Source organism: Littorina saxatilis, linkage group LG9 (genome assembly GCF_037325665.1).
Source record: "Littorina saxatilis isolate snail1 linkage group LG9, US_GU_Lsax_2.0, whole genome shotgun sequence".
Lineage (NCBI taxonomy): Eukaryota > Metazoa > Mollusca > Gastropoda > Littorinimorpha > Littorinidae > Littorina > Littorina saxatilis.
The window spans coordinates 64,057,266-64,083,885 of NC_090253.1; the positions used below are offsets into that span (position 1 = coordinate 64,057,266).

The 26,620-nt window shown below is 44.5% G+C and overlaps 1 protein-coding gene across 1 annotated transcript; it reads right to left on the minus strand.

The window, feature by feature from the left end:
- Positions 1 to 7,100: 7,100 nt before the first annotated feature.
- On the minus strand, positions 7,101 to 26,275 carry LOC138976785 (nuclear cap-binding protein subunit 3-like). Its single transcript, XM_070349677.1, has 12 exons — positions 25,936 to 26,275; positions 23,032 to 23,100; positions 22,228 to 22,325; positions 20,336 to 20,493; positions 17,223 to 17,447; positions 15,244 to 15,827; positions 14,695 to 14,866; positions 14,271 to 14,342; positions 13,253 to 13,280; positions 12,268 to 12,542; positions 10,669 to 10,873; positions 7,101 to 10,257 (listed from the first exon to the last, which is right to left on the minus strand). Exons 1-12 carry the CDS (start codon positions 26,263 to 26,265, stop codon positions 9,771 to 9,773), a joined length of 2,703 nt encoding a protein of 900 aa, XP_070205778.1. The 5' UTR covers positions 26,266 to 26,275; the 3' UTR covers positions 7,101 to 9,770.
- Positions 26,276 to 26,620: the final 345 nt, after the last annotated feature.

Genomic DNA, 26,620 nt, shown 5'->3' on the forward strand with positions numbered 1-26,620 from the left:
GGTTGTCTAGAGAGCGCCAATGGCCTAGTACCTCCGTCTTCAGCTCTCCTGGTTTTCTAATTATCCCAGTTTCCTTCTGGTAGACGACTTGCCGACCAAAGCTGACGAGCATCGTCTGCCCGGGTTTGTTTCTCCGCGGTATCCTTCCCCGCAGCTAGAGCTTTTATGGCGGCTCTTAATCGCCATGTCCTTTGTCGCTGCCCTACACGCCACCAGGCGTGAAAGGCAGTAAGTAAGTAAGTTAATCGCCATGATGAACCTGTCATTGGACATGTAAGGCATTTTGTAGAAGTAGTGGAGCCACCCTCTACCCCACCCCGTCCTGGTAGGAACATCGCCAGTTGGTTCGGGACTGCTTATTTGCTAAAGCTAGCTTATTCGCAGCTAACCCCTGTATCAAAGGGCCGTTCACTATCCACCACCTGTGACCCGCTGGGTTGGGGATGGTCGCCCCGCTACTGATTTGGAGGTAGCCTGGTCCCAGAAATTTCCTTCCATCTCCTTTCCTTCTTTCCCTTCCCGTCTAATCGTAATCTGATCTTCGCATCTCGATCTTCTCTTTCGTGAAATTTCCTTCCATCTCCTTTCCTTCTTTCCCTTCTCGTCTAATGGTATCTGATGTGAGCTTGCTGCATGTTGCAGGCCATACCAGCCCATAGACCTACGCCGGGCCTATGACCACACCTACTATCTAGCCCGACACTCCCCCAACACTTCGCGCCCCGACACTCCCCCAACACTTCGGGACCTGGCCGACAGGCGGCGCTGTGTGGCGCGTGCAGGGGTCAAGGACAACCAACACTTCCTGGAGGTCACGTGTCTCAGGTCACAGCTCTTCGACCTCACTAGGGAGGAGCTCCTCTGTGAGTTTGGAGCTGAGCTGACTCAAAGCCCTGTCATCACATCCAACCAAGTTTCTCTGCTGGACTGCAGGCTGCAAGAGGGAGAAGAGGAACACATCACTATAGCTACTGACAAACAGAACGCCGTTCCAGACTCTTACAACGTTCAGGTCACGTTCCTGACACAGTCCGGTCAGCTTCAAGTCCTACTGTCCGAAGAGTTGACCAGTGCAGAGCTGGTGGACTGTGACGCCACGGGAGAGGAGGGGCCCGTGTTGTGCAGAAAGAACACAAACAGTCTGGTGGTCATTGTCGAAAACGTGAAGATCTCGCAGAATCAGGCGCCGCAGTGCCAGCTACTTCGTGGAAAGGCTGCGGTCTGGTCCGGTGCAGCGGTCAGGGAGTCTGATTGTCCCGCTGCTTCGAATTCCAGTGAGTCGCAGCTTGCCTGGGCACTGTTTGGCGTTGTGGCTTTCTTCCCGTTGGTGATCATTGTCGTCTGCGTTGTTGTCTACTGGGTCAGAGTGAGAAAGAGGGCGGCTGAAGGACAGCCCAACACCAGCGTGACGGCGCAGACTCTCTTACAGCCATTGGAAGAAACTGGAGCGCCCCCTGGCGGCAAGCTGGAAGAAGGCACTGATTAGTGGCACGAAACTCACAGCAGTGTAGTGGCAGGTTAACTAAACGGCAAACACAGATGACGTGCATGACGAACCACACACATCTTCGTATATCATTAAATCGAATATCTACGGAAGGCCACAATCAGAAGGTGACAGCCGATGTTGATTTTGTTTTAACACTTTCCAAGTACCTAATCTGTGTTCGCTAAAATCGTTTCAATCGAGCCGTTGGATCAAGTCCATCACCAATCAGGAGACAATGCCTGTTTTTCAACTGATTCGAGGATATAAGCTCAAACAAACAAACAAACATTGAACAGTCTTTACTCTGAACTATTTTATAATGTGAGTGCCATAAGTACAGCCAGCTTAAACGCACCAGTTGTACATTGTGAATTTTACGAAACTTACCCCAAAATGTGTTGGTCAGTTTGACTCCAACTGTTGCCTGGTTTTCTTGTCTCAAGTTAAACTGCTTTGGGTCCAAGGGCAATGACTTGCAGATTCTTTTATGTGGAACGTTTTATTCAGGCCAAACAAAACAATCACAAGAACCTCGACCGAACAGGCTTTAAAGTGGATAAACTATAGACAAGAACCTCGACGGAACAGGCTTTAAAGTGGATAAACTATAGACAAGAACCTCGACCGAACAGGCTTTAAAGTGGATAAACTATAGACAAGAACCTCGACCGAACAGGCTTTAAAGTGGATAAACTATAGACAAGAACCTCGACCGAACAGGCTTTAAAGTGGATAAACTATAGACAAGAACCTCGACCGAACAGGCTTGACTATCTGCGCCTCGATATTTTATTGATGTTTATTGATTACTGTGTGTGATACATGAAATGTGATATGAATGCTGTTTTTATATGTTATACTCTTACTTTCTCCCAAGCGCAAGACAAATTCTTCCATGAAAATTGAAGCCAATAAAATTTGAGTTGAGTTGAGTTGAGTTGAGTAAAGTGGATAAACTATAGACAAGAACCTCGACCGAACAGGCTTTAAAGTGGATAAACTATAGACAAGAACCTCGACCGAACAGGCTTTAAAGTGGATAAACTATAGACAAGAACCTCGACCGAACAGGCTTTAAAGTGGATAAACTATAGACAAGAACCTCGACCGTACAGGCTTTAAAGTGGATAAACTATAGACAAGAACCTCGACCGAACAGGCTTTAAAGTGGATAAACTATAGACAAGAACCTCGACCGTACAGGCTTTACAGTGGATAAACTATAGACAAGAACCTCGACCGAACAGGCTTTAAAGTGGATAAACTATAGACAAGAACCTCGACCGAACAGGCTTTAAAGTGGATAAACTATAGACAAGAACCTCGACCGAACAGGCTTTAAAGTGGATAAACTATAGACAAGAACCTCGACCGAACAGGCTTTAAAGTGGATAAACTATAGACAAGAAATCTGGTACAAGCTTACAAACCGTCTGTACCATATTGGCATAGAACGTACTTATATATGATATGACACTGATACAACTGTAAATCCTTTATGTTATAACCTAAATACTTATATACCTAGATGATGTGATATTGTTTAAATTTAGATCCTTTTAAAGCAAATTTTAACACATATGTATTCACTCCATGCGCCTTATGAACCCGCGCGTCTGCTTGTGACATAATGTGATATGAATGGAGCGAGAGAGAGAGAGAGAGGGAGAGAAAGAGAGAGAGAGATTAGTTTTGATTATGATCCTAACCTTAATTATTATGAGCTGACTATCTGCGCCTCGATATTTTATTGATGTTCTTACGTTTTATGTTGTTTATTGTGATACACCACACCCGAGTTTCTTGTAATTGAGATAATACAGTGTTCTATGTCTGTGTCTATGGTGTCTAATATTAACTACGCCCTTCTTTTTAGTCGGGCACACACTTCTTCTTCTTCTGCGTTCGATGTTGATGGCCGTGCTAAATCCTCAGACCAGTGGCTGCCGGGCACACACTAAACGTGGTACTTTCCTGCCCGAGGATCATTTTTAAGAGAGTCTCACTGACCCGTGTAGGATAGTTTATACCAATATAACATGTTGAGACTGAAGAACCAACGCATGACTGGTCTGTTATTGTCTGTACATGCTTTGTATGACCGTTGACTTTAAAGACACTAGGTCGACGTACTGGTGAATGCTTTGTCTATGATTAGACCTTCAAACCTTTTGTTATTGTGAAATATAACCTTTATTTAGGTTTGCATACGAATGACAACTGGCGTTATTAAGGCATTGGAAGGGAAGGGTATATTTTGTGCCAGAATAGTTCACCTGTTCCGACTGTAAAGGGCTTACTACAACTGACACACACCCCAAAACAAAAAGACTGCTAACGTTGCAAAATTCAGAATAAAAAAAAACACAAGAAAGATATGTTGTTGGAACGTTTAATTATTGTCGAAAACAAAACGTTACGTTCACAAATTAATTATATCGTCCCAGCGGTCTTTTAAGTGCATATACAAACACTAATGCGACAACACTAATGCGACAACACTAATGCGACAACACTAATGCACTAATGCGACAACACTTATCTCAAAATGTTCAGCCGCTTGTAGTGCGGAAGACACAAGCCAGGCAGTGATTGTTTTTTGATCACAACTGACACAATCATTCCTTGTATGCATTCAAGTTATCGTTCCCCTCTTTCTCTTTGACATTCCATTCTCCCACTTATGGAAAAAGTCGGTGGTTTGACCGCAATTCCAGAACGTCACTGTCCACTGCTTAAACAACGAACTAAACAAGTGGCGGTACTTAATGGACCAACTGAAGCAATGACTTACAACGACCCACCCGGGCCCTTTCCAACTCCATCACCCATCTTGACACAAACCTCTAGCTATGGTGCCTTGGTGACTGGAGGCTCGAACACGGCAACCTTCTCTCTTTTGCGACATACCCCCCCCCCCCCTTTTTGTTTGTTTGTTTGTTTTGTTTTACATTTAGTCAGGTTTTGACTAAATGTTTTAACACAGACGGGTGAATCGAGACGAGGGTGTGGTGTATGTGCGTCTGTGTGTTTGTGTAGAGCGATTCAGAGAAAACTACTCGACCGATCTTCATGAAACTTCACATGAGAGTTCCTGAGTATGATATCCCCACACGTTTTTCTCAGTATTTTGATAAATAATTATATTTGATGATATGACATCATATCCGTTTTTTGTGAAAGTTGAGGCGGTACTGTCACGCTCTAATTTTTCAACCAAACTGGTTGAAATGTTGGCCGCACGGAGTTTTAGTACTGTGTTTTCGGTAAAAAGACTTCGCGAAGTGGACTTAGGGTTCAATTAGGAACCGCCATCAGCGTCTTTCCATTCCATTTCTTTTACAAGCTGGCGTCAAGCGCATGTGCGTGTGGATGCATTTGGCTCATTTTAAATTTGCTGTTGTTCTATTGTACATCGGGTGACATTTTATATGTTTGTCTTTCTATAAATATATATTGGTGTTTTGCAATGGTTGTGTTACCGTGTGTGTGTCTGGTTTAATTGTATGTGTTGTCTTTGCATATATAACAAAATCAAGGAAAAGAAAAGCCAAACAAAGAATTTCAAGTGGCAAATTTCAAATGTTATGTTATATATACATAGTCTTCTTTGATTGTGGTTGCCATCGCAATTTGTGATTTTTCTGGCCATGCCTTGTTATCAACATTCCAAACACAGAATTTATTCTTCAGTCGTTGATTAAAAGATACATGTATACCTTCCCTCAGACCGTGTCAGCCATCACACATCCATCAAATCAGAGCATCCTTTCAGTTGTACACGTGGTACAAATCAATCAACATCCCTGCTGCCGTCTGTGTAGAGTGGCAACTTTTTGTTGAATCAATGTCGTAACGGACACTTGGAATTAATTCAGTACAAACGAGAGGTTGCGAGTTCGACCCTGGGTCGGGGCGTAAGCAATTTTCTTCCCCCTTTCCTAGCCCAGGTGGTGGGTTCAAGTGCTAGTCTTTCGGATGAAACGAAAAACCGAGACCCCTTCGTGTACACTACATTGGGTGTGCACTGCGTTAAAGATCCCACGATTGACAAAAGGGTCTTTCCTGGCAAAAATGTATAGGCATAGATAAAAAAAAAAATGTCCACCAAATACGCGTGTGACTTGGTTAATAGGCCGTGAAAAGTAAATACTCGCCGTAATGGCTTGAGATTTACTGGCCGATGTGAATGCGTGATATATGTGACCCTCCACCACGAAATGAGTCGCATGTCACCTCACGCGGTTCTGCGCTAGGCATAATATAAGTCCGCGGGGTGTCTAGTAACAGTGTGAGGGTCACCATAGTCACCGGCTTATAACTCGAAAAGTGTTCACTCTTTTCTAAAACGGTTTTCACCACTGGATGGAGAATAAAAAACCCTTTAAGAAAATGTAAAAATATGAAAATCATGAAAAGGTGACATGCAACTCATTCCGTGGTGGAGGGTCACATATTGTGTAAACAAATTCATCTCACACGGCAGAAATTAATATATGTAAAGCGCTTAGAGAACGTCAAGCGCTATATAAATCTCCCATATAAATAAATAAATAAATAAATAAAACACCAGCCACTCTGCACAGAGAGCGACCACTGGCGTCTTGATGTTTGGTATGCGTCCAAGTGGAATCCCGCTTTTGAGACCACCAACAATCTGAGCAATTTGGGTCTTGAATACAACGAGTCTTAAAGTGGAGGTCATTTTAGAGAGGTTATGTAGGCCTACAGAAAGTCCGAGAAAACAAGGTCTTAAAAAGGATGGTTTCTTTATTTTGGAGGTGGGGGGGGAAGGGGAGTTCCACAGTAGAAGGGTGCTGTTATACCGCATGTAAAATTCTGGACACATCCGAGTGGTTGACAAGATGACTAATACGAGGAAGGTACGTTTGTTTTGACAAACGTGTTTTTACCCCCGCAGATATATTGTAGGCCCTACCAGTGTTGTGGGTTTGATTGACCAGTACTGAGTAAAGCTATGTTTGCTGTGTGTGTGTGCTAGGCTTGGTCATACATATGTTTGTACACATCGTTTCAGATCATCATTGAGAGAGAGAGAGAGAGAGAGAGAGAGAGAGAGAGAGAGAGAGAGAGAGAGAGAGAGAGAGAGAGAGAGAGAGAGAGAGAGAAAGAGAGAGAGAGAAAGAGAGAGAGAAAGAGAGAGACAGAGAGAGAGAGAGACAGAGAGAGAGAAAGAGAGAGAGAGAGATCAAATCAAATCAAATCAAATTTTATTTTACGAGGGTTGTGGCATAAGCAATATAAACGAGCTTCTTTTCAACCAGCCCTCGCCCAGAGAGGGACTATTCTAATAAGAGGCAGAGAGAGAGACAGAGAAAGAGAGAGAGAGAGAGACGGAGAGAGAGAGAAAGAGAGAGAGAGAGACAGAGACAGAGAGAGAGAGAGAGGTGTTGCTTACATAACTTGAAAGTAATAAAGCTTAAATGAGCATCATTCTTTAGTATCTCTTTTGCAGCATATCTTGAATGATACGATATGTGCATGTGTGTGTGTTATATTTGTAATGTGTTTGTACATGTATGTGTACTGTTTGAAACAATTGGCTGTCGCATCAGCTCGGACTGTCTCTCATAAACAAACAACCCAGGAATGAGTCTTTCAACAAAGTTCACCCAAAAGTCAGGCAAACATTTTATTTGTGTCAGTAGCAAACCTTATTTTTAATAACAAATACTAAGAACATATAAATAAACGAACGAACAAACTGAATCCAACAGAAGCAGAATCAAGCCAACAGTCAACACAACCCACAACACAGCATGCACAATGAACAGCACATCTTCTTCTTCTGCGTTCATGGGCTGAAACTCACCCGTACACTCGTGTTTTTGCACGAGTGGATTTTTACGTGTATGACCGTTTTACCCCGCCATTTAGGCAGCCATACGCCGCTTTCGGCGTGGGTATTTTTGTGTTTCTATAACCCACTGGACTCTGACATGGATTACAGGATCTTTTCCGTGCGCACTTGGTCTTGTGCTTGCGTGTGCACACGAAGGGGGATAAGCCACTAGCAGGTCTGCACATAAGATGACCCGGGAGATCGGAAAAATCTCCACACTTAACCCACCAGGCGGTCGCGGCCGGGATTCGAACTCACGACCTTCCGGTTAAGAGGCCGACGTCTTACCACCCCGCCACAGCGCTCGTCGAACAGCACATCAATAATAACATCAGAGACACGGCAACACAAGTCTGTGGGTATAACCTCTTCAAATTTCATCCAGGCAGAAACCAGTCAGCCAGCCACACACACACAGTCAACATTTTGCGCTACACACAGAAAGCGAACAAGACGAACGATGTTAAAAATTAGCCCTACCCCCCACAAACAAAATGGAACCTTGGTGAACATATGTTTCTTTCCTTGCGCACAGAAGTCTGACATACACACACACCAGGGCTCCCAGAACTGTTCATCCCTGCATCCTTTACACACTAGATGCTGACAAAAACAATCCAGACATTCATGGACACATTAAATCTAAAAAGAGTAGATCCTGGGACGCATGTCATATCGGTTACCATGCATACTGGCGGTACTGTTTTCACAAAATGTTCTGCCAGATCTGTACAGACGAAATTAAGTTTTAATCTAACTGATATGACCATAACATTTTTATGAAGGGTTCAGGGGAACTTTAAAAAATTGGCGGTGAAATGAGCGCTCCAAAGATCATCTGTCGGTGAGGAATGTGCCTTCCGAAAGCAAGAATATGAACCTCTTGGTCTTCGGACCCTCTTAAGTTCCACTGATGGGTCCAAGGACCCTCTTTAAATTAAAGTTGGGAGTCTGGGACCCTCTAAAGTTCCACTGATGGGTCCAAGGACCCTCTTTAAATTAAAGTTGGGAGTCTGGGACCCTCTAAAGTTCCACTGACGGGGTCCAAGGACCCTCTCTACATTAGAGTTGGGGGTCTGGGACCCTATAAAGTTCCACTAATGGGTCCAAGGACCCTCTTTACGTTAAAGTTGGAGGTCTGGGACCCTATAAAGTTCCACTGATGGGTCCAAGGACCCTCTCTACGTTAAATTTGGGGGTCTGGGACCCTCTAAAGTTCCACTGATGGGTCCAAGGACCCTTTCTACATTAGAGTTGGGGGTCTGGGACCCTCTAAAGTTCCACTGATGGGTCCAAGGACCCTCTCTATGTTAAAGTTGGGGGTCTGGGACCCTCTAAAGTTCCACTGATGGGTCCAAGGACCCTCTCTACGTTAGAGTTGGGGGTCTGGGACCCTCTAAAGTTCCACTGAGGGGGCCAAGGACCCTCTCTACGTTAAAGTTGGGGGTCTGGGACCCAAAGTTCCACTGATGGGGCCAAGGACCCTCTCTACATTAAAGTTGGGGGTCTGGGACCCACTAAAGTTCCACTGATGGGTCCAAGGACCCTCTCTACGTTAAAGTTGGGGGTCTGGGACCCTCTAAAGTTCTACTGATGGGTCCAAGGACCCTCTCTACGTTAAAGTTGGGGGTCTGGGACCCTCTAAAGTTCCACTGATGGGTCCAAGGACCCTCTCTACGTTAAAGTTGGGGGTCTGGGACCCTCTAAAGTTCCACTGATGGGGCCAAGGACCCTCTCTACGTTAAAGTTGGGGGTCTGGGACCCTCTAAAGTTCCACTGATGGGTCCAAGGACCCTCTCTACATTAGAGTTGGTGGTCTGGGACCCTCTAAAGTTCCACTGATGGGTCCAAGGACCCTCTTTACATTAAAGCTGGGGATCTAGGACTCTCTGGGTGGAGCGTGTGTGGGAAGCCTGACACCCAGTCAACACTTTGAACAATGAAAACACAGACACAACAAAAAAATGATCAGCGCATCAACACAATCATATTCCGGACACAGCAACATAACTCTACGATGAACACAAGCATCTCTTCATGCAGGCAGCAACCAGCCAACTAGCCAGCCAGACAGCCAGTCAGTGCTTTGCACAATGCACACGCACAATGATGAGCAGCATAACAACGTGTCAAAACAACCCAAGTCTGCCATGAACACATGTATAAGGTGACATACAAAAATGCAGCCCACAAAAATGCTAATTACTTCTACAACTGGTGACTTACAAACTTGACACTTTGTGGATTGGTCATGCATAACTTAGGTTAATGTTAACCAAATATGAAGTATTTCGGTCAACGGATGAAATAGTTATCAAAATTTTTGTGGGTTGCATTTTTGAGGGGTCACCCTGTATCTCTCTCCACCCAGGCAGAAGCCAGCCAGCCAGCTAGACACGCACTAACAGTCACCGTCACTCATTCATCATCATCGTCCAAGACCTCTATACGCATGGAGGGAAAACTCCGCTTGTCCGAATCCTTTGATCGTTTGTGTGCCCCTAGCCTGGACCTGAGATCCCCCCCTCCCCCTTCTCCCTCACTGTCCTCAGTCCTTGCAGCGACACTGACAGCTGAGCTCTTCTGCTTGGCGGCCTTGGCTATCTGAGACTTGGGCGGGGGCGGCAGGTTGCGCAGACTGCGGTAGCTTGCCAGCTCTCGAGCAAAGTCGTCCATCTCCTCCTCTTCTTCCTCCTCTTCCTCCTCCTCGTCTTCTTCGGAGTTGGGCGGCCGAGCGTCGCCTCCCCATGCATGACCCGTCTCCCTGTGTGGCCTGACCTCTGCCCGCGGCCTTGACTCTCGCTCCCGAGGCAGCTGTAGTCGGCCGCCCAGACGACCCGACAGACGCGAGTGAACTCCGGCCCCTCGGTCAGCCGCCACCACAGTCAGTAGACCCGTCTTTGACCTGCAACACCGCACATTGTAATGCACAAAACACATCACACATAATGCACATGTTTGACACATAACACAACTCTTATGCTGTTTTACTTCCCAAAAGTCAGTCACTGATGCAAGTCACATCGATAGATTTGCTTGCTCAATTCTTGGAACACTTCGTCAGTTGTAACACCATTTTGTTTTAGCAAAATCACATACAAATATCTGTAAGAGTGACTAAGACAGGTAACAAAATTAATCAAACCCCAGTTCACACACCAGCCCCACAATGCAGGAGCTCGTTTTGTCGATTGTGTTTACTGGTATCCTTTGGTGTGGTCGCTATACAAGTGGTCACAAGTAGCTGCACAACCAACTAGCTACTAAACAAGACAGAACCAGCAGGGGACAGGAAGACAAAATTAGCAAGCCATACCTCTGTGTTTTGATTCTCTCCTCTTCCTCATCGGCGTGCATCCGTCCCATGATCGCCCGCTTCTTGGTCGGCCGTTCCATCAAGTGTTCTAACTCCGCGTCCAGATCCATCTCATCTTCGTCCTCGTCATAGCGGTCTCCCCTGCGACGTTTGTTGACCACCACCTTGTCCAGTGAGCTGTCCTCACGCAGTCTGGGGGCTGCCTCTGGTACACACAGTTTTGTCCGTTAGATAATGTATCGTTACACAGAATGCATTGCTTGGTAGTCTGGGGGCTGCCTCTGGTACACACAGTTTTGTCCGTTAGATAATGTATCGTTACACAGAATGCATTGCTTGGTAGTCCAAACCCCTTTCAACACCCTCTTTTCTCATATTTTCTGTTGACAACAGCGGTAAACGTCCCCTCATTGTAAGTCTCCCTCCTTATCAAGACCTTATCTTATCTCATGTTTAGAGATCTCAAAAGAGAAGTACCACACACGTCAGTGGCAGGATTGTCCGTTGTTTTGCATTACAGTGGAACTGCCCTTCTATGACCTTCAAAATTCGGAGAAAGTCGGCCCTTAAAAAGAGGCTACATTTATAGAGGTTTTGAACAGAAAGTCGGAGAAAGTCAGCCCTTAAAAAGAGGCTACATTTATAGAGGTTTTGAACAGAAAGTCGGAGAAAGTCAGCCCTTAAAAAGAGGCTACATTTATAGAGGTTTTGAACAGAAAGTCGGAGAAAGTCAGCCCTTAAAAAGAGGCTACATTTATAGAGGTTTTGAACAGAAAGTCGGAGAAAGTCAGCCCTTAAAAAGAGGCTACATTTATAGAGGTTTTGAACAGAAAGTCGGCCCTCAAAAAGAGGGTACATTTATAGAGGTTTTGAACAGAAAGTCGGCCCTCAAAAAGAGGGTACATTTATAGAGGTTTTGAACAGAAAGTCTGGGAAATTAGGGTCTTAAGAAGAGGGAGTCTTTAATTGGGGGGGGGGGGGGGGGGGCATGGCATTCCACTGTGTTTGTAAAACACCTTATCAGTCTCTATTCATGCATGAATAAAGTGCAATCACTCAATGATACAATGGTAATGCAAGGGGGGCAACTGCACTCCAGCTTGAGGGAGCTGAACAAGAAGCTGGAAGACTTGAAAAGAGGAGATTTCATCAAACAAAATACTGAATACGGGAAGCCAGTGCATACCAACACCAAAACCAAATCCACACTCTTTTTTAAAGTGCAAGAGAAAGATAAAGGTAGGTACAGTGACTCTGGGTATGTGTGTTTGTCATTCTGTGTGGGTATGTGTGTTTGTCTTCTGTGTGGGTGTGTGTGTGTTTGCATGTGTGTGTGTGGGTGTGTGAGTGTCTGGGTATGTGTGTCAGTGACTTTGTGTGTGTAAGACCCCCCTCCTCCCCCCCCACGCCCAATTCAAGACTTCCTTCATTTTAAGTCCTTGTTTTTTCAGATGTTCTGTTGATAACCTGTGTAAACTGACCTCCATTTTCAGACTCCCTCTGTTTTAAGACCCAATTTTCTCAGACCTGTGAAGGTGTTAAAATGTAGATTCCACTGTATTGCATCAAAAGCAATGTCTCCACGGACCTCTCACTTACTTGTCTCTCTGTTCAACAGCTGGCGCAGGTCTTTGGGTTTGTCCACCACCTGCATCACCACACCTCCCTCCTCCTCCTCTGACTCCAGCTCCCCCTCCTCCTCTCGCCCCTCGGCCCCCTCCCTCAAGTCGTTGTCCTCGTTGGACACTTCCCCGTCCTCTGTGTCACCGTGACGACCGTGGGGGTGGCTGCGCTTCCTGTCAATCATCTCCCTGGCGTCTGGCCCCTGGCTCTTGTGCTCCTTGTCCAGCTTGTCCTGCCGCAGCCTGCGCTTCCTGGGGAACATGACACTGCTTGTAACACATTGCACAACTAGAGTACAGTAACACACAAGAGTCACACACACACACACACACACACACCCAGAGTCACACACACACACACGCACACACACACACACACACACACACACACACAAACACACACACACCCAGAGTCACACACAAACACACACACACACACACACACACCCAAACACACACACACACATCACCCAGAGTCACACACACACAAACACCCACCCAGTCACACACACACACGCAAACACACATACCCAGAGTCACACACGCAAACACACACACATACACACAGTCACGCACACACACACACACACACAGTCACACACACAAACAAAATAATAAAGAAAAGATCTAAAAATAAAAAACACCACTTAAAAACTAACCTGCAGAGACTACCGCATTATTCACATCATTACCGCTGTTAAAGCAGTCGCTTATCATTTGGGGGAGGAAATGAAAGAAAATGGTGACAGACCTACATGTACAAACCACAACACAGGAAGAATATGATGTTCAAATGAGCTGCAGCAACACATGCATTTACATCACCCCTGTCACTTAAATTCTCATTCACTTCATTACCGCACAAATTCAGTCATACACACACAAACATACTTAAAACCACATACATAATTACGTACGCATGCACAAAGTAAGAGTGACAGTTTCTGCTAGCACAGACTCACCTGGAACCGCTGATGAGACCTTTGATACCTGAAACACCAAATAAACACCTGTCATTATCAAACAAAAAGAGATACTGTAGGAGCAACATTAGTTGCCATCAAACAGACAGAAAGTCATTTCTATGTAAAGTCTGTATTTTTGTTGGAGATTGTGGAACTATTTCATTATCTCATCAACATAATCTAATTGTTGTTGTTGTTGTTGTTGTTGTTGTTGTTGTTGTTGTTGTTGTTGTTGTTGTTGTTGTTGGTTTTTTTTTCTTGTTTTTTTCCCGTGACATATAGTGAGATACGTCACGAGGTTTTCATTGTGTGTATCAAACTTACTGATTCTTACTATGAACCCGTTTGATAACATAGTGGGCGTGTTCAGATAACAAATTTGATTTGTGATTTACTCTTGAAACTGCATGTACGAAAGAGAAAACAACCCGGCGCACAATATCTTCTTTCACTTAAAGTCCATCTTTCGTGAATTGCACACGATCTTTTCGATGTTTTAGATCTATCTCTTTTATTTTATTTTTATTTTTTATTATTGACATTATATTGACAGCCTACATTAACTGAGCAGTTTCCTTTACTACATATATGAAAAACATGATTTGGTGATTACCTGAGCCCATGATACTTGAATTACACACTATCTGAAGCCAGCAGTGGACTAAGTCTTCTCAATCATGAACACACAGGCACATACACTCATCAACACCACCAGCAGAAGTACAAGTGACTTGTACCCAAAAGCCCCACAGACCAACACTTTGACTCAGTGCACAGACAGAGACAAGGCCAGCCCACAGACCAACACTTTGACTCAGTGCACAGACAGAGACAAGGCCAGCCCACAGACCAACACTTTGACTCAGTGCACAGACAGAGACAAGGCCGGCGCACAGACCAACACTTTGACTCAGTGCACAGACAGAGACAAGGCCAGCCCACAGACCAACACTTTGACTCAGTGCACAGACAGAGACAAGGCCAGCAGTAACACACCCATCCCTGCCCCACTCACCTCCGTAGTTGGGGTTGCCGTACTTGCGGTAATACTCACTCTTCTTCTCTGCTCCAACCTCCTTCTTGTCGTCTGAAACAACACAGGTGTTACATGGTGTGATAGGTGACACACAGGTGTCATAGTGAAGCAAGTAACACAACAGACATCTCATATCAGAAGCTTTCTATCAAGCTACACATCCATCATCGTACAGAACCAGAAATAAGAATTAAAAAATAAATTAAAAAAAGTAAGAAAACGAGAAAAGGAATTATAACCTTCAAATATTTGAATCATAGAAAAACAAAACTGTCACAAACATCATTCAAATCAAACATCATTCAAATCAAACATCATTCAAATCAAACATCATTCAAATCAAACATTATTTAAAAACATTATTCAAAACAAAGTCTGACCAAGTCTATCACTGCAGTCTCACCTTGTGTAGCGAATCTCATGAAGAGGAAGCGTGATTTCTTGCAGGGCACACCCAGTCGCCACTTGCCTCGGGGCCAGGGGACGCCACTCTCCTTTTTCTGACGACTGCGCTGACGCCTGTCTGGTATTACCTCCCCAGTGTCGGCGTCGTGTTTCTGTGACTCGGCCGACTTCTGAATCATATACAGGGGAAAAGTGCTTAGACTTGACCAAAGAGTGATGATTTGCAATGACTATTTTTAACGGTCTACAAGGCGCATAAGCCCCCCCCCCCCCCCCCCCCCCCAATTCTTCCTCAATTCAGACATGCAGTAGACAATACAGTGAATAACCAACATAAACGTTAGACGAAATAATAGTAAGACATCAACTTTGAAACGTCTGCCCGTTTCCTACCTTCACTTGCGACAGTTGACTGCTCCGGACGGCAGGCTCAAAGTGGAACGTTCACTACAGATCCTTTCTCAGGAATCAAAAGGTAGCGGTAGTTCATTTCTGGCCGCCTCTCCTAAACACAAAGTGAGTTGAATGACGCTAGTTAATAGCTCACCTTTTTCTTTTTCCTCTCGTTCTCAGACTCGGAGTCAGAGCTTGAACTGGAATCCGAGTCAGACCCCGAGCTGGAACTAGAGTCGGAACCGGAACTTGACGACCCCGACGACCCTGAACTTGACCCCGAACTGGATCCGCTGCTAGAGCCGCTACTGCTGGAACTGCTGCTAGAACTGCTGTCGCTCTCCTCCCCGTCGTCCTTGCTCTTCTCCTTCTTCTTCTTCTCCGCTGCCTTCTTCCCGTCCTTGCCTTTACCCGTCTCTGTCTCTGTCTTCTCTGTCTCTTTCTTCTTCTTGCTCTTTGTGGTGGATGGCTTCTCTGTACCTGTCTTGTCAGCTGTGGCGGAGTCGGCCTTCCCCTCTTTGTCCGTTGTGGCTGCGTCGTCTTTGGGAGCGATTTCTGCGTCATCTTCCGCCATCAGGTCGAGTTCGTCATCGTCCACTTCCATGGTTTCCTCCCCTGCTGGTGTCTTTTCTGCCTTGTCTGTGGCGCTTTGTGCTGGTGTCTCTGTGACTGGCGCTTTGTCTGGTGTCTCTGTGACTGGCGCTTTGTCTGCATCCCCCGCCCCCTCCTCTTTCATTTCTGCAAGCAGTAAGCCAAGGAGTGACTTGACAAATCTGACACACTAGGCACAATGTTACAATTAGGGCTGTCCCAAATAAAGCCAAACCGTTGACTGATTTTGCCAAGTATTTTTACCAAAAATTCAGTGGCAAAGCTTCCTGCAGCATGGTTCGTGAAGTAGCAGGGTTCGACACTAGCGGGGGCGGGGGGGCGGAACGCCCCAGAGTTTTGTGTTCCGCCCCAAACATTGCCGAAGCTTGGGGCCCACTCCGCCCCAGGATAAATTCCAACAATGACAAACCGAAAATTCTAATGCCAGCAGAGCCAATCACTAAAAATCGCCAGTCAAAGTCGTCACTGAAATTTGCGTTACGATCAATGCCGCAGTCAAGAAAAAAACACATTCAAATCGTCGAAGGACAATGTCGTAAGGGAAATAACTCCCAGATTGCGCTCTTTAGCGTGAGAGATAAGTATCGCCTTCAAATGCCAAACGCAAAATGTGGCGACACATCCCTGGTGTAAAAAGACATGGAAATGAAGATGAAGAACAGGGTGGAGAGAAACGAAAAAAGGAGACCGATGCAGCCAAAAGCGCGAAGCGCTGTCGTAATTTCAATGTCAAATGGTTGAAAGAATTTCCCTGGCTTCAGTACGATGAAGAAAAACAGACAATGCATTGCCGCACGTGAATACTGAGAGTGGGCCCCAGATTTTTTTTTTTCCGCCCCAGCAATTTCCATCTCCGGGGCCAGTGTGGCCCCAGGCCAAATAAGTTAGTGTCGACCCCTGAGTAGAACTCTCCCAATTACTATCAAGTTAAGTATGGTATGCCACATACCGTACCGCATGTTGTGGTCTGTGTTATCCTAGACCATCAGACTTAGTCTCCACTAAAATCAATTCTTCCTCCATACTAGCTTTCTGATCTTCTGACTCTATACACACATGGTATCAATAAATCATGATAATTACAAATACATGCACACAGAAAGTAAAACAATGTAATGTTGGTGTGCTGAACATTTAGAAAACTTAAAAACAGCTGACATTTCTTGCAGTTATTCTTTTCAATAATAGAAACTACATATAGTATGCTTCATTGTATCACAGGATTTGAGAATCACATATATTGATGTATACGACCGTTTCATATCTACCGAAGATCACGACATTGACCCAATCAAATGTATCCTGCTTCACACAGTGAATGACGTAAATCACAGATAAATTAAAGAAATAGCGACTCTTAGGGTCATGTTTCCCTTGATCTTACTGTACACAGTTAGTGACGCCAATTCTTGATAATCCCTAAAATACTGACTCTGTTTCCCTTGATCTTACTTTGCACAGTTAGTGATGCCAATTCTTGATAATCCCTAAAGTACTGACTCTGTTTCACTTGACACATACCTTCATCCTTAGGCCCGGCCTCTTTCTTTTTCTTCTTCTCTGTCTTCTTTGTCTCCTCCTTGTCTTTGTCGTCTTTCTTCTTTGGCTTGCTCTCCTCGTCTTTATTCTTCTTGTTCTCCTCTTCCTTCTTCTTCTTGGTCTCAGCGGCCATGATGTCGTCGTAGCTACGGCTGAGTTTGAGCATGGAGCGCAGAGAGGTCACCTTGTCTGGCCACACCACGTTGCCTGGCAACACACGCAGTGACAATTATTATTGTACCAGGGAAGTTGAAAAACACATTCATTTACCAGGGAAGCGGAAAAACACATCACTTTACCAGGGAAGCGGAAAAACACATCACTTTACCAGGGAAGTCGAAAAACACATTATTTTACCAGGGAAGCGGAAAAATACATTCATTTACCAGGGAAGTAGAAAAACACATTATTTTACCAGGGAAGCGGAAAAACACATCACTTTACCAGGGAAGCGGAAAAACACATCACTTTACCAGGGAAGTACAGGGAAGCCGAAAAACACTTTACTCTACCATACCAGGTAAGCGAAAAAAACATTTGCCTGCTGCAAACAGTACACATTTTCGTTTTTCTGCTCAGTACCTTTCATGCATGTTTTTGTATGTTTGCTTCTTGCTGTATATTTTCCCATTTGTTTAAGGCGTCATTTACTGCAAATTGTACTTATTTGTTTATCATCTCCTCCATTCCCCCGCCCAAAGCCATTGTAAAGCCTTTCAAGCTGTGGAGAAGCGATATTTAAATGTTCTATTATTATTACCGTACTTAGGCGCTTCGTTATCTAAGACGCACCCCCTTCTTTTAAAAAAAAATTGTAATCCAGTCACCCATTGGACGCAGGGGGCCGATAGGGCGCACCAAAATGACCCAGTTTTTGCCATGAGAGGTGGTTCCCCTGTCATATCTGAGAGAGGAAACACTTCCTGCATCGGGGTCAGTGACCGGTCAGTGACGGACTTTAACTGAGTGAAAATATGTGTGCGGCCAGATCAAAGGCATTGTGATAGCTGGGTGGCCTTGTTAAAAGACACGACCTTCTTCCCAGAGGTCAATGACCCAGTTTTTGCCATGAGAGGTGGTTCCCCTGTCATATCTGAGAGAGGAAACACTTCCTGCATCGGGGTCAGTGACCGGTCAGTGACCGAGTTTAACAGAGTGGAAATCTGTGTGTGCGGCCAGATCAAAGGCAGGGCAGTACCTAGTAGCTGAAACATGCATTATCACAAGTTGTTACTGGTACTCAAGCGGTCTCTTTGATTTTTTTCGTATTTCATACACGGATTAGGCGCTTCGTTATACAAGACGCAGGGGTCGAACTCGAGGAAAAAAGTCGCGCCTTATGACCCGGAAAGTACGGTATTCCCTTGCTTCTGTCTTTGTCTTGTTGGTTTGTGCAGTGCAGTTGTTTTGTCAGTTATTCTTCTCTTTATCTGTTCTATCGTCTTTCTTCTTCTTTTTTGTGTGTGTACTTTTGTGTTTTTGTGCCTGAAGAAGACCCTTAGGTCGAAACGTCGCTGTTATTCGTTCCGTGTTCGTCATTTTAACGTGAGTACATTGCTTTTTGGTCTCTTTATTGGAAAGAATGTCCAGCTTATCACATAATCTACGTTTTTGACAAGTCTCATCAACTTGATCAGTTTAAGACACACAGATAAAACATTTGATAAATTTGGTTATTGCTGCTCTAATCAATCAATCAATCAATATGAGGCTTATAATATCGCGCGTATTCCGTGTGTACAGTTCTAAGCGCAGGGATCTATTTTTTAATTTTTTAATTTTTATTTTATGCAATTTATATCGTGCAGAGATTTATTTATGCCGTGTGAGATGGAATTTTTTTTACACAATACATCACGCATTCACATCGGCCAGCAGATCGCGTGAGCTGGAATTTTTTTTACACAATACATCACGCATTCACATCGGCCAGCAGATCGCAGCCATTTCGGCGCATATCCTACTTTTCACGGCTTATTATTCCAAGTCACACGGGTATTTTGGTGGACATTTTTATCTATGCCTATACAATTTTGCCAGGAAAGACCCTTTTGTCAATCGTGGGATCTTTAACGTGCACACCCCAATGTAGTGTACAACGAAGGGACCTCGGTTTTTCGTCTCATCCGAAAGACTAGCACTTGAACCCACCACCTAGGTTAGGAAAGGGGGGAGAAAATTGCTAACGCCCTGACCCAGGGTCGAACTCGCAACCTCTCGCTTCCGAGCGCAAGTGCGTTACCACTCGGCCACCCAGCCCAGTGCTCTAAGGGAATGAACCTCTTGATGCAGTGCGTTACCACTCGGCCAGCCAGCCCAGTGCTCTAAGGGAGCTGAACCTCTTGATGCAGTGTGTTACCACTCGGCCAGCCAGCCCAGTGCTCTAAGGGAGCTGAACCTCTTGATGCAGTGTGTTACCACTCGGCCACCCAGCCCAGTGCTCTAAGGGAACTGAACCTCTTGATGCAGTGTGTTACCACTCGGCCACCCAGCCCAGTGCTCTAAGGGAACTGAACCTCTTGATGCAGTGTGTTACCACTCGGCCACCCAGCCCAGTGCTCTAAGGGAACTGAACCTCTTGATGCAGTGTGTTACCACTCGGCCACCCAGCCCAGTGCTCTAAGGGAACTGAACCTCTTGATGCAGTGTGTTACCACTCGGCCACCCAGCCCAGTGCTCTAAGGGAACTGAACCTCTTGATGCAGTGTGTTACCACTCGGCCACCCAGCCCAGTGCTCTAAGGGAACTGAACCTCTTGATGCAGTGTGTTACCACTCGGCCACCCAGCCCAGTGCTCTAAGGGAACTGAACCTCTTGATGCAGTGTGTTACCACTCGGCCACCCAGCCCAGTGCTCTAAGGGAACTGAACCTCTTGATGCAGTGTGTTACCACTCGGCCACCCAGCCCAGTGCTCTAAGGGAACTGAACCTCTTGATGCAGTGTGTTACCACTCGGCCACCCAGCCCAGTGCTCTAAGGGAACTGAACCTCTTGATGCAGTGTGTTACCACTCGGCCACCCAGCCCAGTGCTCTAAGGGAACTGAACCTCTTGATGCAGTGTGTAAGAGCAGACATGTGTGAGGAGACAACTTACAGGATGAGTCGTTGACCCACTCCACACCGCTGGCCGGGAACTGGGAGAAGTAGCCAAACACGTCCTTGGTGCTCATCTCGTCCGTACCGTGCAGGTGAACAGCCTCCCTCCGTATCCCCCCCTCCTCCTCCTCCACCTCACGCTCCTTCAGGCCAAGGCTGGAAACAAAGAAACATTCATATCAACAAGTGTCACCATACCAAGGTGTCAGAGAGCCTTCTTTGTGTTGCTGTAGTTTTTCAAGGTACTGTAGCTTCGTTCCTGGGCAGACACTGCAGAAGTATTCTCTTTTCCCAAGTCATAGCTTAGAAAGATCTAAGGTGGTGAAAATGATTGTTTACATGCAAAGCGTAGCATTCACTTTCGCCTCGCGCCATCTTGAGGTCAAAATCACCGCATACTCAAATAAGTTTTAATAATTATGTCCTCCGCAAAGACCATTAGGTCAACATACTTGTGAGTGTTTCTTGTTGTCTAAAACTAAATGCTCAAGTTTGCTTTTCCGTAAGTACCCTATGACACGACTCGAAAGGGCAAAGAACATACCCTGCAACAGGGTTCATACAGACACCTGACAGTGAAATTCAAGGAGTATTCAAGGAGTTTTCAAGGAGTATTCAAGGAGTTCAAGGAGGTCAAATTGCATAGGTATACACGTGGAAAAACTTTTATCAACCATGCATTCAAAGCTCAAACCAGAAACGTAAAGTAAAACAAAAACATTTATTTACTTTTTTAAATTCAAAAATTCAAAAGGAAGCTGAATAATCATCTTAAAAATACTAGTGGGAGTTAACACACTATTGACTGTTCTTTTCTATCAGGTATCATGTGTGGATCTAGAGAGAGTCAACTCGCTTCATTTCATCGTCTATGTTTTTCTGCATCAGAACGATATCCCTTCGCTACTTGGCTGTCGGGGAACATTGCCTGGAACAGTTTGGAGTTGTTCTCACACGACTTGAAACTGTAGTGCGAGTTCACAGCGTTCATTGTCCACATGACTTCCGATTTTAAAACATCGGTCTTGGTGCAAAATGATGAAAGAGTCCGAGAGGACGTTGGCATCGCGGGACCCGGGGTTGCAGTTACAGAAGCAGACTGAGAGCTTTGCGATGACGTTACAGATAAGAAGTTTGCAATCGGGACTACAGGTGCAGACGCTTTTAAATTATTTGTGTGTTTCTTTCCTTTTGCGTGGCTAACCAGGGCTGACTCGCCCATCACTGAAATATCCACACGTGCTTTGCAGCATTTGCAAAAAGCCTTGTATTTGTCGCAATCCCGCTGGATCCAATCCTTGTATTCCTTTTCCTCCAGCCATCGTGGGTTAAAAAAGCACTTTCCACCCGGCATGACTACGATTTTCGACCGGCGATGGCTTGAAACGCTGTCACATTGAATCGACACACTGCTTCTTCAGAAATGGCGCTAAAAGCTACCCGGATGAAGGGGAAGTAATCGGTTTCAACTTCCCTTCGCACGATGGCAGACGACACACGACTTGCACACAACACGCACACAATCGATATAAATTGCTGAAAAACTTTAATATTAACATTTTTTTTTTTTTGCCTGCACTTCAGAATTCAAGGAGGTTCAAGGAGGTTAAACACAAGAATGACCATTTTCTCCAAATTCAAGGAGATTCAAGGTCCTTGAAAAGGGGGGTTGAAAATTCAAGGAGATTCAAGGAGATTCAAGGAGCGTATGAACCCTGTGCAATTCCCGTCTTAGTCGGTGAAGCTGTTTTGGAACATTTAGTCATCATACCCACAGACAGACAGACACACAGAAACCAGCTTTATAAGTTAGATTCTTGCAACATGAAAAACAACAGTTAATGTGTCGATGACACAGCAAACATTAACCCACTCTGCTCCAGTACATACCTTTTGTACAGGGCCTGAACGTCCAAAGCGTGTTGCTCCGCCTCCTTCGCCTCGATCCTGAAGCGCTTGGCTCGCTGTTCTCGTTTCTCCTGGGCTTCCTGATAGGGGAGACACATTTCCACTGCATTATAACATGTTCTGTGTATTCATCTGGATACTGCTTGCTTTTTGTTGTCAAGATCAATATAAATGTGAACACCTAATTCACATAATGATCATACATGTTTCACTTTCAGAGATAACCGGCACGGTTGGCCTAGTGGTAAGGCGTCCGCCCCGTGATCGGGAGGTCGTGGGTTCGAACCCCGACCGGGTCATACTTAAGACTTTCAAATTGGCAATCTAGTGGCTGCTCCGCCTGGCGTCTGGCATTATGAGGTTAGTGCTAGGACTGGTTGGTCCGGTGTCAGAATAATGTGACTGGGTGAGACATGAAGCCTGTGCTGCGACTTCTGTCTTGTGTGTGGCGCACATTATATGTCAGAGCAGCACCGCCCTGATATGGCCCTTGGTGGTCGGCTGGGCGTTAAGCAAACAAACAAACAAACAAACTTTCAGAGATGTCGAACACGGAATTGTGAGGCTTGATAAAGAGAAAGGAAAGTGACCACTAACATAACTTACCAACAAAAGCAACATAAAGTAACAAAGAGAATATGGGGGGTGAGTTACAATAATCACACACACAAAAAACACACAAACACAAATTCAGCACCAAAATGTGCCTGAAAAATCTGCCCTCTCTCTATGAGTCTATCTGAGTGAATGAATTGCAGAGGAGAGTCGAGAGACACAATATCTCACCTTTGATGTGATATCAATTCCTGTGACAAAACTGCCAAACTTGTTTTCATACACCCTTTTCTCTGGCACCTGCACAATTGAAATGAATAACATGTTCACACGTCGGTGTGTACATCCATTACTATTACAGTGGAACCCCCTTTTTGAGCCACCCAATCTAAGACTTCCTCCTGTTTAAAACTCTGTTTTCTCAGACTTTTTAATTTTATTCAAAACTTCTGTAAATTTACCCCCATTTTAAAACTTCCTCCTTTTAAAGAAAGACATGATTTTCTCAGATTTTTGAAAGTCTTAAAGGGGGGGGGGGGGGGGGTCCAGAGTACTACTACAATAATTAAAATTACTGTCAGTGTCAGTGGCATTAATTCAGTTGACCAATTGATGTGTAGTCTGCAAATTTGTTGATGATATTTAAATAATTAAAATTAAAGTTATAAATATAATTAAGTTACAACTAATCAAGCTGTACATTCCTGCAAGTATTTCTCTGCTGCCTGGCAATATAGAAGATACATGTAGTAATTAGTATGAATACATTGACACTGATTAATTCTTTACATGTTGGACATTTTTCATTATAATATATTATTATATCTAATTCTATTGTCACATGTATTAACACAAAATTGAGGTCTGACGCGGAGCTAGGAGGCAAGAGTGTATATGAAACGGTGTAATTGCTGGATATGCAATCTGAATTAAACTCCCTTGGTTGATACTGAAAAGGTCGTCTGCACTGGTTGATTACCAGCCATGGACAGCCAATCGGATTGGCAGCTGCGTGGCCCCCATCTTTTCTCGCCTAGCAAGCAGGCCAAAGCTACCTCGCCTATGCTTGCGAAATCCTATTCCTAGCGTCCCTCACGATGAGAATTGCCCAAGAAACGATAGTTCCTTGCCCCACTCGCTTCACTTGCAAATTCTCGCATTACAGAAACGGGGGACGGTGTTGTTTGCATACTTGAACAGCGATTCTTGAGTATCACACTCAGTGACAGGGACACACAGGGAGGTCTGGAGGGCAAAAGCACATGCCTCAGCCTTTGAGTTACAAGAGGCAGTCGCGAAGTGTGCTAACTGTAACAAAAAGAGTGTGGACAGTATTTTCAGGCAGCATGACGCTGACAGTCGTGCGTGTCTCTTTGGACATTTAATTAATGATAAACGATTACAGGCGGAAAATTTGCATGAACTAATTGTGTTGTCAAACAATAGACTTCGATAACTAAGGCCAAAAAAAAAATAGGTGTGGTTACGGTAACATAGCCAAAAAAAATAGGGTAGGAAGGTAGGCAATCACTTTTTTTTTTTAAACTTTTTTTTCTAATGTGTACAAATTAAACCTACTTGACAGGGAAATAAGTGTGCGACTCGGGCGCTTTCATTGTGTTTTCTGCACTCGTTTTCTTGTGTGTGTTTTTTTTTTAAAAATGTAATAAAAAGTTATAGGGTCGGCCCCTAAAAATAGGGTAGGTCGGGTTACTGTAACCACACCTATTTTTGTTTTAGGCCTAACCCAAATGAGAGAGAGAGAGTCTGGAGTCTGGAGTCTGGATGGTTTATTGATTGGGCCTTGGGCCCATTTCAATTCGGGGTGTACACATTTTCATCATTCATGCATCATGAAAAATAATCATTGTAATATTAATCATAATAAAATAAATCATCATCATCGTAATGACAGTCGACATGACGACTGTGGAAACAGGCATTTACAACAGCAAAACGTTTGGAAAAGGACAGTAAGCATCAGCACAAAATCCAGTCTCTGTCGCACTTCACTCATGTCTCTCTGTCCTCTTTCCGTACATCCATCCATCCATCCATCCATCCAGCCAGCCAGCCAGCCATCCATCCATCCTTCTATCCATCTCGTGTCCCTCTGACCTCCATCCATCTAATCAACCGTCTGACTGTCCAACCATTCATCCGTCATCCATCTATTCATCACTCCATCTATCCCTTCACATGCCCTTTCACACGCAAATCTGCAAGTAATTATATGCATAATCGTTGCATCTCTGATACATAGCCGCATTAACGTTTTCAAAAAAGACAAAACTTTATTACTGTTTTTTAAGCAATCGACAGAAAGCAGCAAAAATAGCATACACATAAAACAAGATCGTGCAATATCTCATATTCACTGTCCCCACTCACTGCGTATTTTAAACGCGTTCATGATGAAGGTTGCAAGTCTAAGTAATATTGATCTGTTTGGTGTCGCTAGAAGTAGCGCCAGTTTAAAGCTTGATGGGCGGTTGTAATATTTTGCAGGTATGTAGTACTCGCGAATACCAGCATATTTTGGACATTTCAAAACAAAGTGAATTTCATCTTCGGTCTCGTTTGCGCAGAATGGACACAAGTAATCTTCAGCAGTTGACGACCGAGTGTGTCGTAATCGATGCACTTTGAGTGGCGAGACACCAAGTCTTAACCTAATCAGGCAGTTTCTTGCTTTGACGTGCTTCAGGTCATTTAAGTATGAAGACATAGATAAGGCTGACTTGAAAGTGCTATAGAAAAGGAATCGTTCTTTACTTTGTACTGTTTCTATCCACTCTTGCTTGTATAATGTGACTAGTCTGTTCTTGAATTCCGTTATGAACGCATTTTCATTTCCAACGCCTTGTTGAATCCAAACTTGGTCAAAGCCGTATTTGAGAGAGAGAGAGAGAGAGAGAGAGAGAGAGAGAGAGAGAGAGAGAGAGAGAGAGAGAGAGAGAGAGAGAGAGAGAGAGAGAGAGAGAGAGAGAGAGAAACTAAGTCTGAAACTAAAGCATGTATACATTACATCATGTTTACTCTGAGTTACTGACCGAGTTAGTGAGTTACAACTTAGTCTCTAGCCATCACAGTTTACACGGCCAGAGATTTAGTGTGGAAATTAATTGTACAAACCGGTGGGAGACGCCTCTCAACATTGGCTCCGCTGTCGTCTTTTTGTCGATCAGATCTGGATGAAGTGTGAGAGCCAACGTCAGCTTCTTTGCGCCTTGTTTTCTTTGGCTTTTCCTCAGGTAATGAACCGATGCGAACATTGAATTCAACATCATCTTTCTCCACTTCTCCTTCTTCAACCGAAAAATCAGAATCTTCTACCTCGACGTCCTCAATCGCGACTGTACTCTCTTCCTGGATTTCAATCTCCTCTTCGCTTTCGTCCGTAGATTCTGTATTATCCACGCTGATTTTCAAGTTTGGAAGCTGCTTGCTTCGCAGGTCCGCCATCTTGAATGGAGGTTGGATAACTCTTTGATAAACTGACAAAGGTTACTTCCCTTTGACCAAAGTCTCCAAGGGAAGTAGCCGCCGGTGTTTTACTGAGCTTTTTATTCAATGATTACTTCCCTTGTAGTATGTGTAGCATAATTTAGTTTAGTTTTGCCGCTCGTGTTAAAAAAAAAAGGTTGTCTCAAGGGTCTCTACTAAACACAAACCGCAAGTTTTAACAGGTAAAATGTATTGTGCCTCAATGATTCGAACAGACTTTATTTGAACTTCTCATAAAAAACACGTCCTCTTGCAACTCAGTGAGTCAGCATGGGCTTGTGTGAATAGTCTCACTGAGAGGCCTGTGGCAGAA

Bases quoted from the DNA above. Each gene is read 5' to 3' on its own strand.
- LOC138976785 (XM_070349677.1), bottom strand. From the start codon at position 26,265: ATGGCGGACCTGCGAAGCAAGCAGCTTCCAAACTTGAAAATCAGCGTG. The intron at 17,448-20,335 runs GTAAGTTGTCTC...GTGTGTTGCCAG, and splicing joins GTGGGTCAACGACTCATCCT to GCAACGTGGTGTGGCCAGAC. The intron at 13,281-14,270 runs GTGAGTGGGGCA...TTGGTGTTTCAG, and splicing joins CGGCAACCCCAACTACGGAG to GTATCAAAGGTCTCATCAGC.